This window comes from Phyllopteryx taeniolatus, chromosome 4 (assembly GCF_024500385.1).
Source record: "Phyllopteryx taeniolatus isolate TA_2022b chromosome 4, UOR_Ptae_1.2, whole genome shotgun sequence".
Taxonomy (NCBI): Eukaryota; Metazoa; Chordata; class Actinopteri; order Syngnathiformes; family Syngnathidae; genus Phyllopteryx; species Phyllopteryx taeniolatus.
The window spans coordinates 22,740,424-22,755,194 of NC_084505.1; the positions used below are offsets into that span (position 1 = coordinate 22,740,424).

General features: G+C 41.1%; 2 protein-coding genes across 3 annotated transcripts in view; both read left to right on the top strand.

Annotated features, from left to right (window-relative positions):
• Positions 1 to 1,111: 1,111 nt before the first annotated feature.
• Positions 1,112 to 5,784, top strand: mfng (MFNG O-fucosylpeptide 3-beta-N-acetylglucosaminyltransferase). Of its 2 annotated transcripts, none has more exons than XM_061770695.1 (8): positions 1,112 to 1,704; positions 2,892 to 2,937; positions 4,046 to 4,148; positions 4,406 to 4,559; positions 4,668 to 4,753; positions 4,850 to 5,015; positions 5,405 to 5,490; positions 5,548 to 5,784. In XM_061770695.1, the coding sequence occupies exons 1-8, from the start codon at positions 1,336 to 1,338 to the stop codon at positions 5,639 to 5,641; spliced, it is 1,104 nt and encodes a 367-aa protein (XP_061626679.1). In that variant the 5' UTR covers positions 1,112 to 1,335; the 3' UTR covers positions 5,642 to 5,784. The 2 variants fall into 2 exon arrangements, with proteins under 2 accessions (XP_061626679.1, XP_061626680.1); XM_061770696.1 differs by having other exon boundaries at positions 1,114 to 1,704; positions 5,564 to 5,784.
• A 5,852-nt stretch (positions 5,785 to 11,636) lies between these two features.
• Positions 11,637 to 14,771, top strand: part of LOC133476808 (protein phosphatase 1 regulatory subunit 29-like) — a 121,507-nt gene continuing 118,372 nt past the window's right edge. The window contains exon 1 of the mRNA XM_061770699.1: positions 11,637 to 11,777. The gene's annotated coding sequence lies outside the window, so the exon portion shown is untranslated. The remainder of the gene's footprint in view (positions 11,778 to 14,771) is intronic.

Genomic DNA, 14,771 nt, shown 5'->3' on the forward strand with positions numbered 1-14,771 from the left:
GAGTGCCCGGAGAAAACCCACGCAGGCACGGGGAGAACATGCAAACTCCACACAGGCGGGGACGGGGATTGAACCCTGCACCTCAGAACTGTGAGGCTGACGCTCTAACCAGTCGGCCACCGTGCCGCCTCTCTGTCTTTATTATTTAAAAAAACAAAAAACAAAAAAAACTTGAAATACATGATTTCAGACCACCATAAGATATCCCAATGGTCATTTTCCAATTGTTTATGATACTGTATGCATAAGCACCGTAAACAATCAGATTCAACGACAATTTCCTTTGTATCGATTGATTAATTGGCGACATCCACCGACCAGACACTTCACGAGTGACACCATCGAGTGAGATACAACTGGAAATATTTCTTTATTTCAAAAGCCTTAATTGGCAAGACCCTATCATATATTCGCACCCTGATCACCGTGCATACCAGCACCCACACTCTCTGTTGTAGCAGTTTCTGCTATATATTTACTGTACAGTTTGTTGTCTACGTATTTGTATTTGCTTTTATTTTGCTTTGTGTTACTCTGCTGTCTGCCGCCAGGTCAGCGTTCCAAATGAGAATCTGTCATTTGCCTTACCCGGATAAATAAAGGTTAAATAATGTAAAATAAATATAGTCACACAAGAAGGTCAAAATATGAGAAACAGCAAACACTGCTGCAGCAGGTTTGTAATATTTTGACCTGAAACGAAGCAAATGAGTAGGAAAAGCTCTCAGTACGCTACAGCACAAGCACAAGCATTAAACAGGTTGTTCGATCGATACTTTTCGAAAGGGTTGAGTCATTTCTTCCTGACTCGGCAGCATCAGGCGTCACTTCCTGTCTGCACTGCGGCGAATCATGTCGTCGGGCAGACGAACTTCTCCAATTGTCATTTATAAGGAAAAAGGATATTATTTAGTTTATTCTATTTGATTGATTGATTTGCTGGATGTCCCCCTCTACACCCATGGAGTCTTACGTTTGAGCCACGTGAAGGAAATGAATATAAATTATAAAATTATTAGTATCTAATATTTATTTCATTCTTTTTCTTTTTTTTTTTTGCGTGGGGGTGGGTGGGGGTTGGGGGGGGGGCTGCAATACTTGCTTTGCCCTCTGGGTGCTGAGTGCACCTCTCTCCGCCTCTGGAGTCGGACTTTTGAGCCACGTGCCGGATGAAATTATAATGTGTTAATGTTGTTGTTTTTTTCTTTCTATCAATAAACCCTGGAAGTTTTATGTCTTGGTCAAAGACATAGCGATGACGTCACTAATGAGGAACCCACGCTGAAAGGGGAAGGCGATGGAAACCGCTTGTTTTGTTTTAATACTTTGAGCTTTATGATTATTATATTCATTATTTTTTCACCCCCCCCCCCCACACTTTTAATCGCCTGTGTCATGCGGACACGATGGCTCAGTCGCAGTTTGCCGCTCTTCATCCTCGTCCTCTTCGTGGTTCTCTACGCGGGCTTTCAATGGGACGCCGGCCGCCTCTCGGAGCTATCGCCGGCGGCCCGTCGTCGTCGCCCTCCGGCGCCCGATGAGCTCCGGCGGCCGCCCCCCCGAGCCGCCACCCTCGAGGCCGGGGTCGCCACCGCCGGACTGCGGCTGGAGGATATTTTCATCGCGGTTAAGACCACCGGGAGGTTCCACGGGACGCGCCTCGCCCTCCTTTTGGAGACCTGGATCTCCACAACCAAGACGCACGTGAGTGTCTGTTCATTAGCCTATATATTTATTAACAATTTATGAAGAATTTTTGAGGGGAACCGAAATGCGTCATCAAAATAGCCTTCTGCACTCTCTCCAAACATTAGTTCAACAAAGTAAACTTTGAATAAGTCAAAAAGACTTATGCATATGCTGTTTTGCCAACATGTATCTATTCTAAATATCATTTGCTTTAGAGAAGTAAACAAATGAAACAAGTCTGATTTTTGATTCAACTACATTTTAAAATAAAGTTGTTATTATGCTACTGTGAACTTACTACGAATGTTATTTTAAATACTGTAAGTCCAATAAGACCATGCATGCAATGTATATGGCATAAGTTACCAATTAGAATTGTGAAGAAAAAAAACTAACGAAATGATACATTTAAAAAAGTAAATAAAAAAAAAAAAAAAACACATTTTAATATAGCATCACATATTATAAATCTAATTAAATTTTGACTTCAAGGTTTAAATCTTGCTGAGCTCAAATATCTGTCAAGGTTGTAAAATGCACATTTCCAAATATTCATTTAATTTAATTAAGTAAAAACAGATAAATGAAAAGAAACAAAGAATTAAAATATATTATAAGCCTACTATATATTCATTACACATATAATTCCATTTTGTTTTAAAAGTAAAATAAGTTTCTAATTGCCAATGTTGTAAATTTTCTAATATTCATTCAAATAAATAAGCACTAATCGCTTCAAATACAAAATAAACTAAATCAAAATAGTCAAATTTAATGTCGTTGCGCAAGAATATTTATGATAAATATGACTAAATTCATTTTCCTTTTAAAGTCTTGTCATGTCCCATTGTTGAGGGTTAATGGAAATTTCCAAGCAGACATTTACAGCCTTCAATGACAAATATAATAGAAACTCCTCTCTGAAATGTGTTGCTTTGCAGAGCAGTATCACAAGACGTCAACCCTACACACACACACACACACACACACGCACGCACACGCACGCACGCACGCACACACAGGAAGTGGTATCTGGGCTGACAGGAAGCCGAACCTCGACCATACGTGAAGTGGAAGTGCAGAACAGGAAGTTAAGAAGCAGATTACAGAAGCGAACGCACTCTCCACACGCACCAGCATCACCGCATAATAGTCAATGTTCAATCTCTATTTCATCACATTTTGTCTTTTTCTTCTCGCAGACATTCATTTTTACAGACACAGAAGACGACCACCTGAAAGCCGAAGGTAGGAGGAGTAGAAGGGTCGCGTCTGTCAAAAAAAGTGATGGCGGTGTCAACCTTTTGCGATTCATGACACCCACGAGGCCTCCTTGGCTTCTCCTCCCACCACCACATCCTCAATAAAGTCGTAAAACGCTCAGCGGTCAAACAATACATGTCTTCAAATCATAAAAAAAAAAAAGCACATCGGTTAGCAATAAAATGCACATATTTGGGGTTAACGACCTACCGAAAGTCCTAAAAGTGTCAGGGATCAAAGGGTAGAATTATTATGGACAATATTAACCATTATAAAACCATAAAAAAAAAAACTGAACGTAAATCAGGGGTTTTATGACATCTCTTCAGCAATACAACTAACAAAAGCACACCTGCGATGAATCAAATCCTTACCTGATTGTTTCACAACATCCAGAAGTCATAAAACGGTCAGCGATCAAAGGGTAAAACTATTCGATTAGATTAGACTAAATAAACTTTATTACTCCCACCATCCATTCATCCATCTTCTGTGCCGCTTATCCTCACTGGGGTCGCGGGCGTTGGGAAATTTGCATCGTTTCAGCAGTAAGAGGGGCTACAGGGAATTAAAAAAAAAGAGAGAAAAAGAAAATAAAAACGAATTATAATAATATATTTAGATATTTGTTTTCTTTTCTTAAAAAAGGCACACGTGAGATGTACATCTAGGGTTTTATAATATCATGTAAGTATGAAAACTGTCAGAAATCAATGGGTAAATGATTAATAGCCATTACAAAACAAGAAAAATCACATCCTCAAGAAATAAAAGCATTTCTCTCAATAAAGTAACACAACTGTCAGATATGAAATGGTAGAATCATTAATAAGCATCATAAAACACATTTTAAAAAAGCACGCTACACAGCTTTTGCAGCGATTTTTGATTTTTTTTTGAAGTGTAACTAAAACCGTAATCTTGAACATTTCCAAAAGGCAACTGTAATTTCATTCCACATTTTCTCCCAGTAAAGTAACGGATTACAATTACGCGTTTAACGGTGTCATTAAAAGGAGAAACGTCGTTTGTTGTCATTCGTTCCTCGCCAACACTGCTCATGGCGAATATGAACTGTGCCGATGTACTTTAGGCTACAACATGGTGGCGACGGGCTGTCAGTCGGATCACAGTCAGCAGGCTCTGGCGTGCAAGATGGCCGCCGAGTACGACCGATTTCTGGCATCCGACAACAGGTGAGACACGCGCATATGCCGGATTTTGCTTTGGGTATATTTTCTTTGTATGACAAGGCTTCTGTCTTGGCACCCGACCCCAAACAACAGACGTACAGTAGGAAGAAGAGGGGAGATCGTTGCCACGCGTACTCGCAGCTTCGTCCGTCAATGTTGCTGTCAGCCTCCCTTACCAATTTTTCTTCTCGTCTTCCATCAGGGGTGTGTAGACATCTTATATCCACTGCAAACGTTTGTTTTTCGGGCGCGCTCCTCAGGTGGTTTTGTCACGTCGACGACGACAACTATGTGAACGGCGAGGCCCTCGTCGCCGCACTCGCCGCCTTTCCGCAAGATGGCGACATCTACGTGGGCAAGGCGAGCCTGGACAAGCCAATCACGGCGCACGAGCTCGTGGAGGGAAACGCCACGGTAACATGACACAGATGATGTATATTTATTATGTATAACCTTAAATTTGAAAAAAATGAATAATAAATGATAATGTAATTATCCCATTATATATCCATTATCCTGCAGAGGGAAGTGAAGTTCTGGTTTGCCACCGGAGGGGCAGGATTTTGTTTGAGTCGACGTCTGGCTCACAAGATGTCCCCCTGGGCCCGGTACTTGTGGACTCTTCCGTGACGACTTCCTTCTGTCAGAACCACCCATCGATAAAATCTGTGTGTGTGTGTGTGTGTGTGCGTGTGCGCATTTAGCGGCCCTCGCTTCCTGGAGACGTCGGCGAAGATCCGCCTGCCCGACGATTGCACGGTGGGCTTCATCGTGGAGGAGCGTGTGGGGGTCTCATTGGTCCACTGCCCCTTGTTCCACTCGCACTTGGAGAACCTCATGTTGCTTCACCGCGCCAGCATCCCGCACCAGGTATGTGCTACCCTCTAGTGGAGCCACGCAGAATTGCAGCTAGTATAACTGTCGTACGAGTCTACAATGAAGTTAAGCACTGTCTATAGTGCAGACACACAAACACAAAAGAAACACAAAAATAAAAACGTGCAAAAAAATGACAAACACACACGCAGTTACACATACATACACTAACACACACAAAACAGGCACACCCATGCACTCACGAATAAAACACTTGCACATAAACACAAACACACGCACTAATGCACGCACACAATTACATGTAGAAACAAACTGTCACTCACAAAAGACACACACACAGACACACTTTGATATGGTAGTGCCACCTGTGTGTGTGTGCATGTGTGCGTGTGTTTGTGTGAGCGCGCATGGGCGTTTGTCAGGTGACTCTGAGTTACGGCCTGTTAGAGGGCAAGCTGAACCATGTGGAGCTGAAAGGAAGTTTCTCCAAAGAAGAAGATCCATCCAGGTCAGTCAGTCAGTCAGTCAGTCACTCATTGATGAATCATTAATAATTCATATTTAGTGTAATTAATAATCAGGTTCAAGACCCTGCACTGCTTGCTGTACCCGCTGACCAGATGGTGTCCCTGAACCACCTCCAAGAAAAACCAGGATGATGAGATCAGAACCTCCAGAACGTTCTGACGATCGTCTTGACTATGAACTAGTCAGACATGTCCACCTTGACAGTTGTTTTATTCAACTATAAGACACTGTTAAATTGTATAAACAGTTGTAAAATAAACGCTTTTTAAATTTACATTTAAAAAAAGAAATACATTATATAATAGATAACATTCTGGAGCGTTACATACTATTTTCAAATGGGGCCATAATATGTAGCGCAACAAGCAGCCACTAGATGGCGGCAGTATGCACGCGTGTGCATTTGTGCTTGTGTTAGTCTGCCTGTAAGTTTCTCAGGGCATGATATGGCCATATAGCCACGTGTGGTGTGCATATTTGACAGTATGCAAATGCATTGCATATATGTGTGTGTCTGCACATGCACTGTGAGCTGTAAGGGTTTATATAGACAGGGGCGTGGCTTTCCTAATCAAGCCCAATCAGTGTAATCCAACACAGCTGGACTCCGGTGAAGGTGTCGAACCGTCTCAAGGATGATCAGAAGAGATGGACAGCACCCGAGGTAAATATAGGAGTGTCACAGAAAAGGGTCTGAATACTTACGATTGATATTACACTTTTTCTTTTTTAACAAATCAGCAAACATTTCAACAATTCCGTTTTTTTCCCCTGTCAATATGGGGCGCTGTGTGTACATGGATGAGGAGAAAATGAACTTAAATGATTTTAGCAAAGGGCTGCATTATTAAAAAAAAATTAAGGAGGTCTGAAAAATTTTCCGTACACACTATATATTTACAAATGGGAAACTACATGTAGCGCCGCAGACCGCCACTAGATGGCAGCAGCATACCATGGAACGCCGTCCGTGACAGGAAGAGAAAGGAAAAGGACATTTTGAGAAGTTGAAGCTGAAAAGTATTAATTTGGGCAACCCGATGAAAAAAATAAAAACGAATTTGATGCTCTTTTGGACCATAATTCATGGAGTAGGTAATAACTTCAAAAAAACTAAAACTATAAACAAAGACAAAAGGAACAGAGTAAGGGCCTTAGATCATTTTGAATGAAAAAAAAATGAAAGAATGTTTGTCATTCATTGAATGGGTATTGTGCTTGTGCCCACCTTGGTCACCTGGGAGCAGCATAAGACAGACAGACGGACATACTGTTCATTGATATGTCATAACTCCTTTGTCACCTTATCAGTACAGCACTATTAGTCATTCTACACAGAGAATAAAGAATACGATAGTGCTCGAATCTCAAGTTTGCGCTCGCACAAAAAACAATCCATTGATAGACGGCGAGTAACCCGAAAAATTGTGGAGTCACTCGTATCTCAAGGCACCACAATGTGTGTGTGATTGAACATACCTGTTGGAGTGTGTATGTGTTTGTGTGTGTGTATGTGGTGTCATGAATTTTTGTATGTGGGGTGCATTTACCAATGTGCGTAAATATTTGTGCGCGTGCGTGCGTGCGTGCGAGGATGGATTTGTCTGCGATTGTGTTTGTGTGTTTAAAGCTCACTGGCTCACTGATCCACCACCTGCCCGCTTGTTTACAACTCTTTGTGTGTGTGTGTGTGCGTGTGTGTGTGTTCTCATGAATCCATACTTCTTCCTGAGGAAGACCACCTGAATGACACACACACACAAACATGCACACGCACGCACAAGGCTGGGTATTTCCTCTTAAACAAAGTTATTACAAAATCTACAGGTGGCGCTGTGTCACGGCGGCCTCGGGACTTTTGTGACGCTAGTTCTGGTTCTATTTGTGGTCAGTCAGGGCCTACTGATGTAGTCCGGAACACGTGACGATCATGTGAGAGGCGAGCAGTGATGTTGATGTTTGCGAGGTGTAGAAGAGATGGCGGCATTGACGGCGGCCATGTTTTATGAGCGGAAAAGAATTGAAGTGAAGCAGGATGCCTGGCAATAACACAAAAAGACTCCGTAACTGTCTTCTCTCTCCTTAGGGACCCTTTAAAGCAGGGGTGTCAAACTCATTTTTGTCGCGAGCCACATTGTAGTTACGGTTTCCCTCAAAGGGCCGTTATGACTGTGAAAACATAAAAATCTTTAATCGTCTCATCATATTTACACACGAAATTTAGAAACTAGTTTTGGAATCAGAAACCAACATGAATGGGGTTTTCAACTATTATTAAATGTTAGGCAACACAAAAATGCTTGCAATATCTCAACGTTATCATTTATGATCGATGATAATTTGAAATTTTGGTACAGATTTGAACAAGAATCATGGAAGTTGACACACATGATTTGCCTTTGCGGGCCACATAAAATCATGTGGCGGGCCGGATCTGGCTCCCCGTGCCTTGAGTTTGACACCAGTGCTTTAAAGGCTTTTGTTTTTTGGGCCTCCTTTAAATTCAACAGCGGACAACGGCAGACATGTTGCTTTGATGTGACACTTTGTTTGGATCCATTGTTAGCCATTTTTTCACTTTAAATTATTATTATTTTTTTTTAAATTCAAGCCACTAGCATGAATACATAGTACAGTGAAGTCCACCCTGGTATCAAAATGATAACAGATACTGTTAACAAACACGATTTGTTAAAAAAATAAAAAAAGTTGTTTTATTTTTTAAAAATCAGTGTTCACAAATTGAGTAAGACATTGTGCAAAATTGAATGCTACTCCTATGGTCGAAAACCGACATTTTCTTAAATGCTTTAATATAGAGAAAAGATATGGACAAATGTTGCTTGTTTTGCACATAACCATGTATTATATTTATGTATTACAACATTAATGCAGTAATATCATTCATATATTTATGTATTTATTTTACAACAAAAACACATGCGCACGCACACACACTCACGGGCGCAGGGCATCCAGACAATCATCAGGCCGAGGACAGCGCTTGCCTCCTTGCTGCTGCTGTTACCATGACAACCACAACCAGAGCCGCGCTTGAGAGTCTCCGCGTATTCCTCCCTCTTCGCCCTCTCGCCCCCGCCTCGTCCATCCCACCCACCACCTCCTCACAACTCCCCATCTTCACCAGTCCTCGACTTCTTTGGAAATGATATCATAGGGTGAGTGATTCTCTGTCCACCAATCAGCACACTGCTCTCTATCTAGCTACGCCCTTTCACGTAGCCAAACAGAAGGGTGATAAGTGACACGCTGCCTTGGCAAATAGTATAATAAATCTACTTCCAACTTTATTGCTGCTACCTGGGCCTTTTTTTTTTTTTTTTTTTAAAACCTTCTAGCTTATTTCGTGTCAGCCAGAGCGGGGCAATATTTAGACATCCCCCTGGCCCGTGCTGATTGGTTGATTCATGGCTTTGCCAACTGGTAATTGGACGATGACAGCGGGGTGCAAGTGTTGGCGAGCGATGATTGATGGTTGCTGCTGCTGTCGTAGCCCAGATGTACAGTATGTGCTCATATTATGTGTGTGTGTGTGTGTGCGTGCAGGTGTTTGTTCACAAAATATCATATTTTTATTCATTCTCGCAAGGCACGTTACACCAAACTGGTGGCCCGGGGGCCAGATCCGGCCCACAACAGCAAATCATGTATGTCGACTTAATGTTTCTTGTGAAAATACCAAAATTGGTGTCTTTACTTGTATAATGTTGAGATGTTGCAAGCATTTTTATGTTCCTATCACCTTTTTGGAATAAATGTAATAATATTTGACCATTTTTTATTGGCTTCTGATTTTAAAACTAGTTATCCATCAATTTGTTGTGTACAGGAAGTCCTCGATTTATGAACGAGTTCCGTTACTACGCTGGCGTAAGTCGGATTTCACCGTTAAAGTCGAAATTTACGGCGAAATACTGTTACGGGTATGTGATTGTGACAGCAAGCTCAGTGTGTGTGGGCGTGTGCGTCGATGTGTGAGTGAGACGGGACTGCGCAGGCGTCGTCCGGCGGGACTGCGGATGAGGAAGGAGTGCGCGCCGGTGCGAGTGTGTACAGTAGCAAGTGTAGTGACGGCGACCGGGGAAGAGTAGCGATTAGCGGAGGACCCGTTGACGTCGAATGTGCAGAGGAGCTAATAAACTGTGAGAACCAGAACTGTGAGGCGGATGTGCTAAGCAGTCCACCACCCTCCCGGCCTTGACATGACTTAAGGTGTCAAATTTAGAGCGTGGGGACTTACTGCTCGCAGTAGCGCCCCTCTTTATCCTTTTAGACAGCAAATAAAAATAATGTTATTGTGTAATTAGTAATAACCATAATTAAATCTCTAATTTAAATGTAGTACTGAATATTTTGTATAATTTCCTACAAATATCCTGTATGAAATCTAAAACGCGTGCTACATTAAAAATAGAGAAAACAATAAAATATGTTTGTTTATATATTTGTTTGTATTTATCTGTCATTAGTAAGGCATACAAAACCAAGCAAAACATTACAATCTGTGCGTATGTGGCGTCGCTTAATTATTTCTACTTTATCCAGGTACTTGTTCTTAATCTATAACAAAAGTACTCCTGAGTTCGATGTATTTTCAAAGCAAAAATATAGGTTTTATATACAGGATCTTAGTTGGAAATAATGCAAACTATTCAGCACTAGAGTTATTAATTCAATAGCTAGACACGTGTCGGATTATTATAGAGGACATATTCAGCACCAGAGTAATGCATTTTTATAGCAGCACATGCTTTTGTTATCTTACGGGATTTTTGTTGAAAATCCTACTTAATATTCAAGTGGAATTTTGGCGTAATTTCTGATACATACCTAGTATTGAATGCGATTAGACCGTGTACCTAATGACGTGACCGTTAAGTGTACACACGTATCGTTATGATATGTTAACATCAAAGACAATTCTCCTGCCAACCAGCAGCAAGCAGCTGACCGTGACTATAAATAACTAAACTGCATTTCCACGTGCATATTAATTATTATGGCGAACGAGAGCAAGAGGAAAAAAAAGGCTTTACCCACAATTCCCAGCAGGGACGACTTCAATCGGGCCTTTTTTTCCCTGCACAAGTTTGGGGTTTTGCTGTTAAAAAGCCATACACGACGACTACCAATTTGCAAAAAGGCGAGCAATATTCACGCGTAGACCTCTGCCAAGATTCTGTCAAGTGTTTTAAAAAAAAAAAAAAAAAAAAAATCCCTGGAAATGATTCCCCTCTTAAAGTGTCTTGGATGTTGACGAAAACACGTTAGGGTCATTGAAGATGAAATTGTATTAGATGTTGATGAACACTCATATGTTAGGCTCACTGAAGAACCTCGATTTTCACTGAGGTTTGTGAAAAACACACATTAGAATATTTGACTAAAAAGACTAAATGGACTAAAATGACTAAATTGTCTTTGACGTTTAAAAAAAGCCACAAACGTTAACTTGTCTGTTTACAAAAATACATCAGGTTCACCGAAGACTCAAAACTGGCTTTGATGTTTGCAAAACATGGTTCATTGAAGACTAAATTGTCTTTGATGTCGACGAAATTCATTGACGACTCAGTTCTCATTGATGTTGACGAAAAAGTATGTTCGGCTAATTAGCGCCTCTAAATTGTCTTTGTTGTTTACAAAAACACACATCAAGTTTGCAGAAGATGAAAAAATGTGGTTGATGTTGACAAAAATGTGTATGTTTGTCTCATTCAATGCCAAACTGTCTGACGTTGATGAAAACTCAAAGACAAAATGATTCCCGGTATTGGCAAAAAAAACAAAAACAAAACAAAACTGAACGACTCAAAATTGTCTTTGATGTTGACGGAAACAGAATTAGGTTTGTGAAAGACACAAAATTGGTCTTGTTGTTCATGAAACTTGTATGTTTGATTTGTGGAAGACTAAGTTGTCTTTGTTGTTTGCAAAAAACACTTGATACGATCGTTGACGGTTGTAAATAGTCTTTGAGGTGTACGAAAAACACCTGGAAGAAATCGTTGCTGTTCGTGAAAGTAGACAATATATGTTAGGTTTGTTGAAGACTATGTTGTCTTTTTTGTTTAGTAGGATTGCCGACTTCTGTCTTTGACTGTAATTTAGCAACTCTTTCCAAAACTGAAGTGTGTGTGAGGATGCTATCAACGTTTTATTCAACGGCAGCTCGAAATGGCCTCTTTCCCGCCCCAATTCTGATTGCACTGCAGGGGGGAGAAAAACTTCGAGGCGGCTCAGTGGGTGAGTGGACTTCCATTGCTCAGCGTCGAAATCTGTGCCAGTTTAGGCCATTTCAGATGAGCCCCTAATTTGTCTCTGATGTTTTCGAACCATATACCGTCATTTCTCATGTATAATGCACACCCATGTATACTACGCACCCCCAAAGTTGACCTCGAAATTCTGGAAAACCTTTCTATGCACAATGCATTTTTACAATGCATGATTTTGCTTCTACCCATATATGATTTGTATTTAATAATGCGACTGACTGGCGACCAGTTCAGGATGTCGTCCGCCTTTCGCCCAAAGTCGGCTGGGCTAGGCTGTTGAAGATAACGTTGTCTTTGCTGTTGACAAAAGGGGTTCGGCTCACTGAGGATTAAATTGAGACGAATAATATTTTTCTTCATAATTCTGTTTCAGAAGCAAAAATGGTTTTCCTCCACTTTCTGCTCTGTGTCATTGATATTGTATCAATGATGATAAAAATCCTTTAGTCATCACCTCATTCCCGTTTCCATTCTTATGTTGTCACAGCTTCCTCTTTTCTGTCCTTCTGTCATCACCGCTTCCTCGTTGCTGTCCCTTTGTGTAACCTTTTCCTCACTTTTGTCTTTCTGGCATCACATCTTGCTTGTCACCATCCCTCCATCGTCACGTCTTCCTCATTTCTGTCCTTGGGTTCTCACCTCTTCCTCCTCTGTCCTTTCATCGTCACCTCTTCCTCGTTTCCATCCTTCTGTCATCACCTGTTCCCCATGTCTGTCCTTTCGACGTCACCTCTTCCTCATCCTTCCTCTGCCGTTGTCACCTCTTCTTTATTTTCATCCTTGCTCTGTCGTCACTTCTTGTGTTTCCTTTCCGCCATGGTCACCTCTTCCTCGTTTTAGTCCTTCTGTCGTCACTGCTTCCTCCTTTCCATCCTTCCGCTGTCACATGACGACAAGGATGGACATGGTGAAGAAATGACATCCTTGTTGCTATACTTCGTCACCTCTTCTTTATTTCATCCCTCACTTGTCAGTTCTTCCTTGTTTCTGTTCCTCTGTCATCCCCTCTTCCTCATTTCAGTCCTTTCGTTGTCACCTCTTCTTCATTTCCATCCTTTCTTCATCAAGTCCTCCTTGTGTCTGTCCTTCCGTCATGACCTCTTCCTCATTTTAGAAACTTAGTACAACACATAGGACTTCTAATCCCCCCCCCAGATAAAAATTCCTTTTGTCATTTGAGTGGCGAACACACTACAAAAGGTCAGTCATCCTGCTGGAGCTCTTTTACCAGTTTTAGGGCATAAACTGCTTCACTCACTAGAATTATTAAGTTTATATAATAGAATAGTAATTCTGATATCATCATGATCACTCCTCCTCTTTCTACTCCTCCTCGTAAAATCAGTGTTACAGCCCCTTTTCCTTATCTTCTCACATCCTGTGTGCGTTTTTCCTTCTTCGTGACTTTGCCGCTGTGGAAGTTCGTCCTTGCAAGTCCGTTTTTTTGTGAAGCGTGTCTAAGAGCTGGAGCTCTGCGGGAAAAAAATAAAAAAGAAATAAACATCACAAAGGGGATTTTTCAGGGGAGATGACAGGGATCTGGTTTCTCTCTCTTTTTTCAAAGTTTCTCATTTTTTTTTGTCCTTGGTTCATGGACTTTGAGAGTTATTGCAAAAATATGATCAGGAGAAGCACTAGCAAGCAGCATTGGTGTGGAAATAAGGAAAAGGTGACAACAGCACATTGGAAAAAAGGAAGAGGTGGGACGGAATACCAAAAATGAGTAAGAGTGAGAACGGAAGGATGGAAACCAGGAAGATTGGTACCAGAAAGCCTAAAACGAAGAAGAGGTGACGGCAGAAAGGAGGGAACAATGAAATAAGTGTCAATGACGAAAGGATAGAAACGAGGAAAAGGTGATGACAAAGGATAGAAAAAGAGGAAGTGGCGACAACTGAATGGCGGAAACCAAGAAGAGGGGACAGCAGAAGATCAGAAACGAGGAAAAGGGAACAATTGAAAGACAGAAATGAGAAAGAGATGATGACAGAAGGGTGGAAACAACCAGGAAGAGCTGACGACGAAATGGAAACAAGGTGGTGACGATGGACGTATGGAAACGAGGAAGAAGTGATGACGAAATGGGAACAAGGAAGAGGTGATGATGGATGGATAAAGAAGCAGTGATTGCGAATGGATGGAAGTAAGAGGTTATGATAAAAGGATAAAAACGAGGACGAGGTGTTGGCATGAGGGTGGAAACAACAGAAGGATGAAAACAAGGAAGAGGTTACAAGAGAGGGATGAGGAAGAAGAATAAAATGAGGAAGAGGTTATGACAGAAGGATGGAAATGTTTACAAAGTGATGACAAAAGGATAGAAACAAGCAAGGGGTTACATTCAAAGGATAAAAATGACGAGGTGATGAAGAAAGGATAAAAATGAGGAAGAGATGATGACAGGATAAAAACAAGGAAGCGGTGATGATGAAAGGATAAAAATGAGGAAGTGGTTATGACAGAAGGATGGAAAGGAGAACAAAGTTATGACAAAAAGATGCAAACAAGCAAGGGGTTACATTAAAAGGATAACAATGAAGAGGTGATGATGAGAGGATAAAAATGAGGAAGAGTTGAAGATGACAGGATAAAAACAAGGAAGAGGTGAAGATGAAATAATAAAAATGAGGAAGAGGTGATGAAAGGATAAAAACAAAGAAGAGGCGCTGATGAAAGGATACAAATGAGGAAGAGGTCATGTGGAAAAAATAAAAATGAGGACGAGGTGATGATGGTCAAAGGATAAAATGAGAGCGAAAGGATAAAAATGAGGTAGAAGTGATGAGGAAAAGATAGGAAAGAGGTGAAAATGAAAGAATAAAAATGAGGAAGACTTTACAACACGGGGATGGAAACGAGGAAGAAGTGATGACAAAAGGACGGAAGCAAGGAAGAGATATAGCAAAAAGATAAAAATGAGGAAGAGGTGATGAAAAGGATAGAAATGAGGAAGACTACAAAA

Bases quoted from the DNA above. Each gene is read 5' to 3' on its own strand.
- mfng (XM_061770695.1), top strand. From the start codon at position 1,336: ATGATTATTATATTCATTATTTTTTCACCCCCCCCCCCCACACTTTTA. The intron at 1,705-2,891 runs GTGAGTGTCTGT...TTCTTCTCGCAG, and splicing joins TCTCCACAACCAAGACGCAC to ACATTCATTTTTACAGACAC. The intron at 4,560-4,667 runs GTAACATGACAC...ATTATCCTGCAG, and splicing joins TCGTGGAGGGAAACGCCACG to AGGGAAGTGAAGTTCTGGTT.